General features: G+C 35.9%; 1 protein-coding gene across 3 annotated transcripts in view; it reads right to left on the bottom strand.

Annotated features, from left to right (window-relative positions):
* GLRA3 (glycine receptor alpha 3) overlaps positions 1 to 15,477 on the bottom strand; it is a 99,615-nt gene that overhangs the window by 63,532 nt on the left and 20,606 nt on the right. For all 3 annotated transcript variants that reach the window (XM_049796035.1, XM_049796026.1, XM_049796042.1), the window contains exons 2-3: positions 14,816 to 14,943; positions 8,236 to 8,303 (exon numbers count right to left, since the gene is read on the bottom strand). In XM_049796035.1, coding sequence (XP_049651992.1) covers positions 8,236 to 8,303; positions 14,816 to 14,943 — 196 coding nt within the window. The remainder of the gene's footprint in view (positions 1 to 8,235; positions 8,304 to 14,815; positions 14,944 to 15,477) is intronic.

The following is a 15,477-nucleotide window of genomic DNA, read 5'->3' as shown; positions in this document are numbered from 1 at the left end:
TGTTAAAATGGACCAGAGAGAATGAGAAAATTCTTTCCTATAGTATGTCTGGAAGAGCTGATCATAACACCTGTCCTGGTAAATATTTATCTATTTTAGATAAAACAGAACAATTACTCCTAGGCTTAGAGTACTAAGGCAACTGCAGGCCTGCATTCAGCCTTCTTCAAATGAGGTAAAAAACTTTTAAAGCTAGGTTTCCCTTAATGTAAGTAAGAATTTAAGAAAACATCACCCAGCACACTGGTGCCTGTTTCCTAGACCTATGAAACAATCTCTGACTGACATGTTCTAAAACGTTTACAGAATTGGGTATACCTGAAGTTGGTATAGATAGTTGTATACCTGATTTGACATTTCTCCCAGGACTAGGAAGTCAAAGCAGAAGAAACTGTATGAGTCTGGAGGTAGCTGAAGATCCCAGCTTGTGGATGCCCAGCTTGAACAAGTGGATACAGCCACTCAGCTTTCAGCATTGTCTATAGATTTATATATTGGCAAAGAGTACCAAAGTGTTTAAGCATGATGTCTTAGTCGTTTGTTAAACTGAATGACAAAAGCCCACTAAAATTTAGGAAGAAAAGACTACCAGTGTTTGCTTTTTTAAAAATCTGGATGAAGTTCTCTTCAATTAATTTTAGTTGTAGCTATGGAACTGCATCTTCAGGCACCACAAAAACAGGATCAGCAAAGAGCAGTCTGCTCTGAAATGAGAAAACCTGTTTCCAGTCTCCAACAGGTGTAGAAAACCCGCAGCTTTTCTACATGAGCTCAGAGTGCCTGTCTCCTGCATGTGCCATAGTCTAGAAACACTGTTCTTGCATGTTGGGAAACTTGAGAGATTACCTTTTGTCTGTTGGCAATAAGTAATAAAAGTTATGCCTGGAAACTTTGACAGTACCACACAGGTCTGAAATTAGTTGTAAGTTGCCCTTATAGATGGGTATTAAGATCCAGATGATCTGTTTATATCACTAGGGAAAGTTAAATGGAACCAGCAGTCTTTATTTCTGACTTAGATATTTATTCTCCATCTTGCATAAAGATCCCATTGAATTTCAGCTTCAAGTTCCAGAAAACATTACAGAATTTGGCTGAGACAGCCACCAAGCCTGACTGGGATAAATATAAAGCTTATTCCAATTCATATTCTTCCAAAAAATCTTGAAATAAATTATGGATCACAACCACAAAAATGAATCCGGTTTACAAATCAGAACAACTGAAATGGGAATTCTAGTATTTCATTGTGGAAATCTTCTGGTATATTATGTTTCTAGATTCTGCTTTAAAGGCACCTGTTTTTGCAGAAGGACTACACCTTTATTCTGTTTGTGCCCATCACACAGCTGCTGTCAGTGAAAACTGTCAGTTTGAACATCTGCTTTACTCTAGATACTTGTTACTATATTTTCAGACCTATGACTTGTCTCAGTTCTTGCACCACTTTTAAATTTCCATTAATACTGCAAACGCACACTAACAACTGAGTCGGATCCTCTATGACAGTGCTTTCACCTAAAGCTATCAAAAATGTCCAAAACTTTTTCAAGCAGCTTTTCATCATTACAGTATCACTTATTCTAGACTGTAACTTCACAGTCAATTTGGAGATGTTGACTGCATGAAATAATTTCCTTTTATAAAGGAAGCTTCAATTCTTCATAAATCATTGAAAGGATATCTAGAAATGGCAGGTTTTGAGACCTGAAAACAAGACCTTGCTGCTTTTCCAGTATTTTCTCAGACAAATGCACTCTATTATTAGGTAAGATTGCACTGTATCTCTAGAGCTTTCAGTAGAATTTGGCCTCAGGATGCAATCTAAAATAAACCTGAGACTTGGTCTTGAGTTGGTTTGTTGCTGTTTTACAGTGACAACAAAGATTAACCTAATGTTTAATAAAACAAGACAAGACTTGTTCATTTTTTACTGACATGAGTCTATTCATAGTTCATATTTCTCTTTTTCTGTATATCCATGTTGAATATGCTGGTTTTCAATTATATGAATTATGTGTAAACCACCCCTGTAACCGAGTCTCTTTTTCAAATAACGTAATCACACTCTGTTAACCAAGGAACAAACACTACTGCTCCCTAATAACTCACTGGAGAGTTCCTTCTGAAAACAGTTTAAAAACCACTGGCTTGAGGGGCTGGGGAAAGAAGCCTGCCACCAGCTTCTGGAAAGGTCATCAACTCCACAAAAGCAAAGCTTCTGGTGATTTTTTAAAATTAATTTAATCAGCCATTTTCACTAGTCCAAACCTAAACCCAACATTACAGTCAAAACTATTTTATTCAGTGCAAAGCCCATTTGCAGCCCAGATTCCTGGAATTTAATTCTGTGATGATCCAGTCCAAACACTTTTTTTTTTTTTTCGGAATCATTTATAAATCATCAAAGGAATAAAAAAAGGAAAAATTGACATTCGCTTTACTTTTTCAGAGTCATAAAAGCAGCCCAAAAGGCTGGAGTTATTTCCTGAGAAAAAGCACCAGTATGTATGCCAGGAAAGAATACAGGACTATTCTCATAACAAAGAAAGAGAAGGTTAGGAAAAGGTATAGAACGGTACAATCATCTTCGTAAGCTTCCCAGTAGCCAGGAGATAAACACAGTGAAATTATTTCTCCTTGTTTCCAACTTGTTGCATAAGGATGGTTTTCAGTGTTAGCAGGGAACCAGATTTCCCCAGATTTGGAAATTCAGCTCTTGGTACCTGATAACCATCATGCGCAGTACCATCTGTACTGGCCTCTTCTATGCGTAGCGTCACCCGACCTATCCATCTGCTGCACCATCTATTACAGTTGATCAGCAAATCACATACTTGACCCTCATGTTTTTATGCGCAACTCCAATTGCTCTCATTCTTAATAGGCACCTGAAAACACCTCTTCTCAACACCCATTAGCGATATGCAATATGCACCCTTGATCAGTGTTTGCAAGCAGTTGGTGCCATGCCATACCAATAACTCAGTGAGATGGATGGGACTTGGCTGTGCTACCTTTGTCTAACATATCCTCGTCCCTCCCTGCTTCATCATGCTGTTGTGCTGTTGTAACACCCGCCAGCATTTTACCTGATATCTTCTACCACACAGTATCTGAATTCCAAGACTGCCTTCTAAAAAGTTATCTTGGACTAAAAGTTTCAGAGCAGAACTGCACAAAACAATGTTTTCTGTTGCTGCTTATGAAACCAACTGATACAGGTCTTTTTTTTTTTTTTTTAAATTTGAAAACAAATGACGCTATTTGTTTGCTAATTCATATGCTGTATGCATCACAATGTGCTTTTTCAAGCATACTTTGTTTGCATCCTATAGAATTTCCATACAATATGGAAAATAGATGCTGTATCTGGGGAGGGTGATATGATGCTGTCTGCTTAGAATGCAGGTTCAGCAGGCGGATTTGCATGGATTAATCTGGTCATGTAACAAACCGAACAGCTGCAGACCTGCTAGAATTTGAAAAACCTCTGTCTACTCCCGACTCCGTGACCCAGGATCAGGGTGGCAGAGACAAGTTTATGGCAAAATAAAAGATGTTAAATAATCCACCTTCCAAACTCGTACAAGAACAACCTGTTGACTTCTCTGTGCCTTGATATAAGGGTGTTAATTGTCAAATAGGGAAAACATGGATTTTTATTTTTTTTTTAATTTTGAAACTGTAAAGTGGCGTTTATTGCACGTTCACTCATCTGAGATAAAAATTGTGCAATGTAGATATTTCTGCCCGTCACTTCAGTATTAACATATTGGTATATTCATTACATAGAATTTTTCAGCATATTTTCACCAAAGAAAGGCATATATTTCCTTGTATTTGAGGCAATCAACTAAATGGTTCATTTAGGAAAAATATTTGGTGAAACTCTTCAGTGTTAAGCTTTGCAATGTATAGAAGTGAACACTCCTTTCAAGCACTCTGTTTAAAGACAACCTAGAATAGGTAGAACAGAACATAAACAGAAATGCTCACTTGAAGAAAGATGAAGCAAATGAAATGAAAGACCTGTGACTTGTGAGAGTAATTATGATGGCTTAAAAATGGGTTAATGTAGGTTAAAAGCACATTTTATTTGTAAATGTAAAATAATATCATTAATGCTGGGAGTACAGAAAGATCTATTGCCTGCTTCCTAACAACATTCAGGATAACACAGTTATTTTCACTGAGTGAAGAAATACCCATCAGCAAAAATGTGGCAGGACCAAATAACAGACATATGCTTTTTAATATGTTAATTGTCTGCAGCGTTGTCATTTGCCATTAGGTCTCTCAGTAAGTGTCCCTTTCAATGCACTTTTAGCACATGCATTATGCTAAGCATATCAATACATACTTAGTAGATGCTGTAAATCTGCATTAAGATCAAAGTGTTGTTCCTGACCTTTAAAACTCAGAAAACCTTGAGGAAGTTGGTCAGTCATATTTACTAGAATAAAATGAGGCTTTTTGGTATGGCCTACTATCAGCCCTATAGCCTAACTATTCTGTAGTCTTTGCTTCATCTATTCAGTATTTTGTCTATGAACATTTGTAGCTGAAAATGTTGGCACTGATGTTCTCACCCTGTGAGACTGAATAATGTCTCCATTTCTTTTTGTTGGTAACTGCCAACAATATATAGGACACTGCTCCTGACAATCAGGAAATCTGTTAGCATTAGGAGATACAGTGCAAATACAAGCTGAGCACAGCTTCAGCTACACCCCCCACCCCCCCCCCGCCCCGTAAGGAACTTTTGAGGATGTTGTGATAGGACCTGAAATTTAAGTTCCAGTGCACCAATAAGCAAATGATTTGGTTTCCAGTAGGATATGGTTCCCATATTGCCAATATACATTTAACTTTACATGTCCAAGCAATCCGATTGATTTGTCAGATTTTTAAGGTTAAGTGTGGTTACGTATGTCGCTCTTTATCTTAAATAAAAAACTTCAGATGTTAATTTATGTTAATATGTTATGTTAATTTCATATAGTAAAACATTAATTGTATTCTGGGCTTCCACATTTGTTTAACCTCCTATGCTTTAAGATTTCTAAATCTTTATGTGAAAAAAAAATCGTAGCAACAGGTAAAAAATATAAGACTGGACCTAGGTTTTCCTTTATATGGGCGAAACGGTAAGAGTTTTACTTGGCTAGAGGATGAGTATGAAACCCTCACTTTGTGAATATCATCAAGACATGTACAGATCTGGTGCTACCATTCGGCTCGATAACATAGAAAGGTTGGCAAGGCTGGACCTTAAGTGGTGCCGATGATGAAAGTTGCTTTAAGGGAGTTTTAAATTATGTGATTTACTTTTTTTCTGCCTCCTCAGAGTATACATGACATAAATTAAGTTCCTCACATGATCACTTAAAATTACCTAGGTTCAACTAGAATCACAGTTTCCTAGCCAGAGGTGGCATGTCTTCTCCCCACTACGAACCATCTGATTTATCTTTTGAGACGAAGAAAGGGAATATGAAATAACTGGAACCCATACTCTAAATAAGTTGAAAGAAATGAAAAAAAAAAAAAAAAAGTTGGCACCGGGCCATTTCGCAGCCGATCCCGGGTCTTTTTTAGCCCAGTGTTTAGTGTGTTATACATAACCGAGGCAGCAGAGGGAGCTCAAAGATTTCGGTCATGGGTGAGAGAACCAGCGAACCAGAGAGACGGGGAGAACGGGGGAGACGGAGGGGGCCGACAGCAATTACGGCAGGGAAGGACGTGGCTTGATGTACTCGGACTTCTCTAAAGCTAATAGATCATGTGCGTATCCCATTATTCAGCTGGCAGTTTGAAATACCAGCGAGACTTCAAGGTACCACTGAGCGGCCAGGTTTTATTTTGCACTTGTTGCTTACTTAAGCTCTTTTGTTTACAGTTTGGAAAGAAGGTTTTATCAAGAATATAGAAGTCCTTTTCGAGTTTAATACATTGTTCTAGTAAGTCTTTCTATGTGTAAAGATTCAGAGTAAATATTAAGACATAGGTACCTGAATGTTGAGGACTATAGTAAACAAAATTGGTAAAATAGTGACAATTGGTAAAATACTGAACTGCAGTGAAGTGACTTCTGTTCAACAATGCAGAAATTCAGTTTGTAAAATAATAGAAGATGGTTTTGATTGTAATTTTAAGACAGAAAAATTTTCCTGTTTTTCAGAAAATGTTCCTCTTCAGCGTTGAGGAGAAGTAAAGCTAATAAAATACCTAATTGAAAGTCCTATCTACATGAAAGCACCTGTTCTTCTGCAAAGGAAGATTTGAGTCTCTCAGAGGTCAACAGCTGCTGGTCTGACCATCAGCAAAAGTCAGGTTTGAACTGTATCAGTGAATACACTATAAACAGAATACCAGCATCATGAAGGCAGCATCTGTCCTAAGGTCAAGGTTGTGCTTAACTGTCCTGTTTTAGAATGCATATTATCAGTAGAATGAAACCCCCACCATGGTTCTGACCACGTTTGGTATTTTCTATAACATACTACCTGGAACTATTTGTTACAGATCAGGCTGTAGTCTGTCTCTGCTGTTTTAGTTGGCTTTCAAGACAACGCAGACCGAATGTAATTTCATTATAAGATAGAAGTATTTTACTAAGTTGTACTGAAAGGAAACATTTATAATTCTCATTTTTTCGAGAGAAAACGCACTTGAGATGTGAACTCAGGCATCCTGTTCCCAAATTCAGGACGATTTTTTTAAGTGGTAGTAACATCAGTTTTCCAAATATCCTTTATATAGTGATCTAATTGCTGGATCTTTGCACTTTACTGACCCTTTGGTCTGTCTCCTGCTTTGCACCAGATTAACCCATACAGCCATTAAAAAGTAGCTGTGGAGGACTAGTCTAATCATGTGGGCATTGCTTAATCCTCTGATCGAACCTGAATAAATCTCCTAGGATGCCATGTAAATCTGTTTGGGATTTGCAATCTGGCAATGCACCCAAAGACAAATTAAAGTAATTTTCTACCTGAAATTTTCTACCACTGTGTTCCAAGGCGCATAAAGATGAGGCAGCTGTGAATATCTCTTTGAAGGTAGGGGGCATAATTATTTGAACTTATGAATTTATGTTATTGATTTCCTAACTACAGGTCCTTGGCTACATTCAAAGATCTCATTCTTGCTCTTACTGGTAATTCAGAAGGATGGCTTTTGCTTAGTATTATTCCTTTATCTTCTTCTTTTTTTTTTTTTTTTTTTTTTGCTATACCAATTCTTTTTAGTCTGTGTTCTGTCATTCCAAGTATGTATCCTGACCCCTGAAATAGTTGGGATTTCAGAGTATTTACTATATTTGGATCTCACAAACTCCCACAGTTCTTCCTTCATCCTTCTGTATTTTAACCCTCTCTGTCCCCAAGTTACTATGAAGCTGTTTTCAAAGGTGTTTATTTGCCTTTCTTAAAAATATGTGAGGCACTTGTATGGAGAAAGAATGCCTATATCTTCTCTCTCACCAAATTTTAATGAGTAAATCTGTGCTCCAAGTTATTAGCATATATGTTTCACTTGTTGAATAAGATTATCCAAGTTATTTTTATGGACTTATGGTTCAATATCTAGTTTTACTGTCTTTAGACTTTGACCTCTCTTTCTCCTTATTTTTTTAAAATCTCCAGTCTTTTTGAACTCTATCTTTTGCCTTTCTTTAATAGACAAATTATAAATGTATGTACAAAAAGAGTGCAATACACTTATATTTATCCCACTCTTAGTATTCATAATGAAATTTTATATACTAGCTCACCGTTTTATTCTATTATCTCTGTGCAGTAGCTCTATGGAAGAAGGACTTTTAAAACAAAGTCTACATCCCCATATGCACGGTATATAATGAAATTATAAAATATTATTAACAAAGCAACTTAATGAATTGACATTTTTGAGGTTAGAAAGGTGGAACACCGTAGAAACTAATACCTATCTAATTGAAAATAATCAGTTCATTACAACTGTCAAATAAAACTTATGAATAAATAAAAAAGACAACCTTTGGCTTTACTTTTACGTGTGTGTCTGTTGGTACAAAGATGGATTTTCCGTTAGAAAAATCAATTGCCACATTAAATGTTCTCACTTTCTGTTCTCAGAAGTGGGTTTCCTTCTTCATTTAGTTCCAGGTGAAGAGAAGCCCTAGCTAGCTTTTGAGCTCATTGAACATATTTAACTTGAACTTTAAACACTGCTTGAGGTAAAATATCTTACCATGGTTGTCTCTGCAATGGATCCAAAGCTGTTTATAAATATGTTGCATGTGACATTAACTGGAGGGCCTGCAAAAGAAAAAAAAGACACCAGTCCCTGTTCCAGAATCATTGCTTATTGGCTGACTGTGAAATATAAACCATTATGAAACAACGTTTATTGACTTAGAAGGAAATAATGCTACATTCACAACTTATTTAATTCACAGTTAAATTGAATTGTTTCTAATAATTTTCCTTTTGACTTTTCTCAAAGGTATACTGCTTGACTGGCCAGTTCTAGCAATAAAAAAAAAAAAAAGGGGAGAAAGTTCATTATAAACTTGCACAGATGATTCTATGCAAAAAAATCAACATCCCGTTTGAAATATATAGTAAAAAGTATTTTTATGTGTGTTTCAGTGAGCAATGTATGTCACTTCTCAAAAAAATTAGGGGAAAAAGTGACCTTTTTCACTCAAGGCAGATGCTACTTTAATGTTATCTGTCATCACTGGTAACAGAAATACATTATTGCTGCTCTTATCTCTACTGCTTAAAGGAACAAATGTGGATAAGAAAGAATGACTTAGATTCCATTCTCGTTTCTCTTAAATGCACAAAATGGTTAGGAATCCATTTAAACTGAACTTTCTGTTACCATGGGTCTTCAGTCAACTGTTGTTCTGTCTTATCTTGCATTTGTGAAGTATCAGTAGTGGCAGAGCAGTCATTATGATAACTGAACAATGAATCGTCTCTTCATGGAAAAGGTTTTAAATTATTTCTCTGAAAGTCTCTGTAAAAATGGCATTATGGTAGAGCATGCTAATTTCTCCATTATTTCTTATCAACTTCAGTCTGTGTACAGCAGAAACAAGGTTTTTCCATCACAAGGGGTTTTTGTCACCCTCCTGCACCTTAATATTCTTGTATCAATAACCCAGTTCAGCATTTGGAGAACCTGGTTTCATTTTGCAGTTGTAAGCAGTCACTAATAATGAAAGATCTGTATCTGGAATTTGAGAACTGGTCTTACAAACCCTTATGTAGTATTTCTTCTTTAGGGTTGCTGAACTAAGAAGCTGCTCTGCCGCTGCTGGTGGTTTGCAACTAGCAAAATCTAACGTGACCAATGAACCTGATATTAAATACTCGAAGAATCAGAACGTCCAATAAAAATTCTGCCAAAAGGACACAACTTGGAAAATCCAGCTTTCTTTCCTCAAGACAATAATTGTTTTGAAGTACTGTATAGCAACTGGAACAAAACCTCACTATGTGTACTTCAGTTATTGTAATACACTAGACTACGTCTACGGAGCAGAATTCTCAGGTAAGGAGGTAACACTCTGCAGTCACTTTTACACTGTTTTCGCTTTGATGCTTGGTTAATTATTTAGAGCTGTGGAGTATATCCAGTACTTCTTAGAATTCAGTAAAAGCTTGACTCTGAAAACTCCTCAAAAGGGTCAAGGGAAAAAGAAAAAGGGGAGACAAACAAAGGCAGAGTCACTAGAAACTGTCAGGGAGAAATTTTTACTTCCTGGCTATGTTAGATAATTTGTTTGCAAGGTAGCTTTCCTTTCAAACACTTTCATGTTGTACTAGTTGTCATCATCTCAAATTTGGTATGATACTATCTTGTTTAAAGTAGTACTATGATTTAAAGTGTAAGTTTACTATATCAACAAACATAGTTGCTTTTATAAAGAAAAAGCCCTAAATCACTATAATGCTGATGCTTAATTTCAAAAGCAGCATTACAAAAATATAGTTAATGGCCAGCTAAAAAAGCATAAAAGGAGAAGCTAAAAGCAGCTTGCAGATGGTTCACAGATTACTTAAAGATACTGTGGTGAGAGTAAAAATGAACTTCCCAAAACATGGTCAAAAAGAAGCATAAATGAAGATGTTAAAACTGGAAGTCATATTCAAACACAGGAACTTGGACAAGTTGAACATCAGTTAAAGACAGGGAGAAAAAGTATAGAGCTGAAACTCACTAGAGACGGAAAAACTAACAATGCTAACTATCTGCAAGATGTTAAAAATAGAATCCTGCCAAGATCTGGAAGGTGAAGTCAAGAGAAGATGATTAAGATATAAAAGTATCCATGAAAGTGAAGAAGGTCAGAGCAGAAAAACTAGATGAAGTCTTTGTAGCAGCATTTGTCCCAATTGCTAGCTGTGTCAAATACTGGAGCCATTCTGATGGAGGATTTGTATGAGGACTGTAGAAGACATTTCGGACTAAGTGAACAGGAACAAACTGACAGGCTGAGGTGATATCAAGCCAGACATTATAAAAATCTTTGCAAAATTGTGGAAATACGAATCGTTGTGAGTCAGCTATCACCTGTGTCCATTTTGTTATCAGTGGAAATGCGAGCCATGTCCAGCAAGTAAAACTTGAATTACAAAAGAAAACCAGACTTCAGGTATGATGGTGGATGACATTGACAATGAACCTTGTCCCTGTAAACCTTACCTCTGTACCAGCTAAACTGGTAGAAATGATGAAGACTGTTAGGATTAATAGATATGGATTAATATTATTTTTGCTGAAATAACATCTCTCAGATCTACTGAAGCTCTCTGAAAGAGCTGATGAGCATGTAGGCAAAGGCAATCTAATTAACTTAAATAAATATTAATTTTAATTGTAATACATAATTAAATTAATTAAAATAGTTTATTTGGAGTTTCAAAAACTTTTCAACATAATCTTTCGCCAAAGGCTTTTTAAGGATATTAGTCTTGATGAAGTGAGAGACAGTTCTCTTATAGGCCTTTTGCTTTAAAGTTATTTAATGTTAGGAATCAATAGCCATTTTTCAAAGTGCAAGGTGATTGCTGGTGAGTTCCTTCATGGATCTGAACTGAGTCTTAGTAGTTCAATATTAATGACCTAGAAAAGAAAATATAGCAATACAATTTTGCTCCTATTGTAAGATTATTAGGGTAGTTGTATATAAAGTTGACTGCAAGGAGGTGCAGAAAAATCACAAAATACTGAGCTATTGAGCAATAAAATGTCTGATGAAATTCAGTGTCAGTCAAATGCTAAATAATCTTCACTATGCACTCCTACTGAGGGGCTCCAAATTAATGGCTTCCATGCAGGAAAGAGAGGCTAGATTAATTGGGGATGGTTGTCTGGAAGCATGCTCTGTAATCAATAAAGATAGAAGAATGCAAAGAATACATTAAAAAAAAATGGACTACCATACAAGTAGATCATGAACTTCCTTCCTGAATACTTCAAAATTTCTCCTCTGTCTGCCTCAGAAGGATATATTAGGAAGAAAAGAGACGTCAAGTAGTCAAAGAAGGATCGCAAATTCTATGAAATGCTGCCACACAACACCAGCTTAAGTAGAGCAGGATTCTTCCCATTGGAAAAGGTATACAGTAAGGAGCGATATAAGTATACAATCTGTAAAGATCAAAAGGAAGTAATCCTTTTCTTCCATTTCTCAGTATGTTACATGGTAATAAAATCTGTAAAATAGTCACCAAATTCAAAGCAAACGAAAAATGGTACTTTTCACTATTCCAAACCACAAAGATTTTATTGCCATAAAATACTGGAAAGGCCAAAAGTATAAACAGCTTCCAGAAATGATCAGAAGAACATACTTATCTAAATTTACTTTTTCAGTTAAGTCCTGGCTTAAGAAATCCCTAAACTGATGATTGCTGAATACTGTTTGGCAATACCAGGGCAAGGAACAGCTCACACTTTCCTATGTGAATCCCAAAATTTCCACCTTAATAGATTGTTATCAACGGTGCAACCTGGGCTGTACAGATTTAAAAATATAACATCTCTTCTGTATCAGGTTAATTCTGAGCATCCTGAGGCCATGACAATTTTTACACATGGGTTACATAATTGTGTCCGAATTTGAAAGACAGTGAAGTATTTCCTATATTTGCAGGAACAGATACAGTCTGTTGAACAGCTGAGTAAGAGAAGGACCTTGCTATAGGTTTGATGTACCAGAACTAAAAGTATTTTGAAACTGGAACAAAGATTTTACAAGAGTTCTTAATTTTCTGTTGTATTTAGCTATGGAATAGCTAAATAAATACCAACAGTCTTCTCTATTATTTCTGTTGAAGAAGAAGAGATATGCAGAATGCCCTGTCCAAAAGCAGAACACTGAGACAAAATATATAATTATATGTTATTGACCAAGATTAATTATAACTAAAATTGGTAGTTAAAAATCTTATCTACAAAGGAATTTTATTGGAAGAACAAATTATTTAAAATGCCTGTCTTGAGTTCTCTTTTTAGTACTCATTCTGTTTCTTTAAAACTGTTGCCAGATTAAAAACTCAAAAAGGCATTAAGCCCCAGCACTTGTTCTGGGACTAATAAAACTAACCAGAAAGTGGCAAAGTCACTTAAGGAGATACTTATTCTTAGTGATAGATCTGAATCATTCTGGGCAGATTTGTTCAAACTGCATAGCTGTCTAGAAGATTTAGAACGTGCACTTTTTGAAAAAGAACAATGTCAAATTAGGTTTTGTCTCTTTAAATTTCAACAGTTACAAAACAAGGCTCTAAGTCTTTTGAATTATACTTTCAAGAAGTACTGTATTGAATTCGCTAATCTCTAAGCCATCTGCCTATTCTTCACTGTAGCCCCATTAGAAGACTCTGATTGCATGGTGGCCATGACAAACTCCAAAATCCAATCCCCAAATCAACTGCTAAGCTATAAGCTCCTCATTTTTAAATGCTTCTTTGTAGGACTTCAGGAGACTCACAGAAGAAAGAAGAAAAACTGCAGTGCTTAGATTTTGCCTGAGGTCTCCTTTTGCTCAGCACAGCTTTACCTTAGGTTGAACCTGCAGTTTGCATGCTAGAGTATACTGTGGCAACAAGTCAAGGTAACTTCAATGAGGAGCAAAAATAATTTAAGAGCTACCACTCATATAAGAAAGTAATTTTAGAAATAAAGTGCTTTGCATTACTTTGCAAATATTGTTTCATACATTAACGCTCCAGGAGGCCAGGCACTGGAACATTCTTCAAAGTAGTTCTGGCAAGGAAAGGCCATGGGACTTACTCTGTATGGTCATTAGGGGTAGTGATCACTGTTGTAAATCTTTTACGGGATGAGTTTGAATTTCCAGTGCATGTTTATAATTTCCTGAGAAATATCAGCACCGCTAACTTATTAAAAGCAAAGCAATTCCAGCTGCAGTAAATCCTTGGTAATAAGTTTATATATACAGCACCAACTTTTTATGGCTTACTGATGAGGAAGTAATTTGACAAACTGCTTGGTCCTTATGAATCAGTCTGGACAAATTCTGGCAAAACAAGCAAATAGCAATGGCTTTAGAGTCATAACCACTTAAGTTCCTGGGACTTGGAAACGTCAAAAAATTATAAAATTCAGTGCTGCATAAGAATTAAGGTAGAAAGGCAGTGACAGGTGACTTAGAGGAGGAAGGCCTGTCTTCCTGAAGGAAAATTTTTGTAGTAAAAATGGAGTAAAACCTGCTTTATAGTGAAATGTTACAGCTAAGAGAATCTCTTGGACTCAGGAAGATAGGCAATAGGAGACAGGTAAGGCAAATTAAGATTAATATCATTTTTAATCACAATAGGTTTACTCTTCAAAAAACTATTATATTCTGGAGAATTTAAAGACTGATAATTTGATTTAAAGATTCAGAAATAGAGTAAAATATAATTCCAGTATATTGTTGGTACTTTCTGCATTCTAAAAAAAGTATAGTCAGATTTACGTAAACTTCCCAGACTGCAAAAGTTAGAATGGGTGGTATTTGTCTGTATAATAGTTTGTGTATTTGTATAATAATATAGTTTGTGTAACCCTTCATTAAATACTCTACTTTAGCATGCCTGAGTCTGGTTTGCACCAAGACCCTCAGAAGATGTAACCATTGCATCTGCAAACTTTGGACTTTCAATCTTCTTTGAATCTCTTTTGTCTTGTTTGAATCTCGTTTGTGATAAGTGCATGAAAGGCACACACCACGAGAAAATTCCAGGTATTGAGAACCTGCAGTTTCAGTGGAGAACTGAGAAAAGGAACAAGAGGAAAGATAGTCCCTTTTGCCATTTCAAAGCACAACTGGGCCACAGGAGTGAGGAATCTGTTTTAGTGATGTATTTGGTAACTAAGATAAGCTCTCTTGAGTTTGACTCTGATGGTTATATTATTAACATACTCTTCATTTTAGTTAGGCTCAAGCAGGTATGAGGATTTGGCCTATCTTTCACAGAATTTGCTTTCTGGAGTGCTTCAGGCTATGGTAGTCCAAGGTGGGAATTTGAATTCATTAATAAGCATTTCAGGAAAGGGAAAAAAACCCCAAACAAACCCCAAACCATATTAGTCAATTCAAATCTAGTGATAAGCTAAATTTCTAAAAGAAATATTGGGCAGCTGTGAAATGAACTGTCATAGCAAAGAAAGGCAAAAGAAGGCACTTTTTTTTTTTTTTTTTAGTGAGTGTACTTCTTCATTTTCACATTTATTCCAGAAACTGCATTTGTGTGAGAAGAAATACTGAAATACTGAAAACCTGAAGGTTTAGGTTTGAAATTACCTTTGAAATTTGGTCTGATCCTTGCATCGTAGCCTGACATCCTACCCATTAGCTTATCCAGGAAATCAGATGGCGACATTGGCATGCTACGAGATCTTGCACTGTCTGTTTCCTTTGTGGCTACCAAGCTAGCAGCAAGGAAAAACAAACAAACAAAAAACCAAAACAAAACATTTTGTTAGCGATTTTGTTAGGGAAACTTTAATTTTACATAGTAAATCACTTAGTTCATTCTTGTATGAACAGGAAAATAGGAAAGCTAAGATTGCCTTTCAAGCTAGTTTACCCTTCAAAAATAATAGTAGCAAAGAAATGAAAACACCAAGTTCTTTTTATATCTGTCATTTTATATGCAATTTTTTTTTTGCTAAGCTGCATAGTTATAGGTTGCTGTTACCTCTTCCTCAGGACTTTTGGACATTAATAACAGTTCCAGTCAACAGTAATCAATGCATTATCACAGACTTAAATAATATCATCACACAAATAGCTGTGCATGTGCAATGTCATATTTGGAGTCTATTCCAAGATTGGTCTGCTTAACTGGGTGTGCTGTAATAGAAGCCTAGATCAGAAAAAAAAAAGGGTCTTTCATAGAATAGTACTGCTACCACTGATTTTTGTCCAACCAATGTTTTATGTTGATATTTAAACTTAATACA

The sequence above is a fragment of the Accipiter gentilis genome, chromosome 3 (genome assembly GCF_929443795.1).
Source record: "Accipiter gentilis chromosome 3, bAccGen1.1, whole genome shotgun sequence".
NCBI lineage: Eukaryota > Metazoa > Chordata > Aves > Accipitriformes > Accipitridae > Astur > Astur gentilis.
The sequence above is the reverse complement of the archived record's forward strand: the minus strand, read 5'-3'. Positions and strand labels throughout refer to the sequence as shown.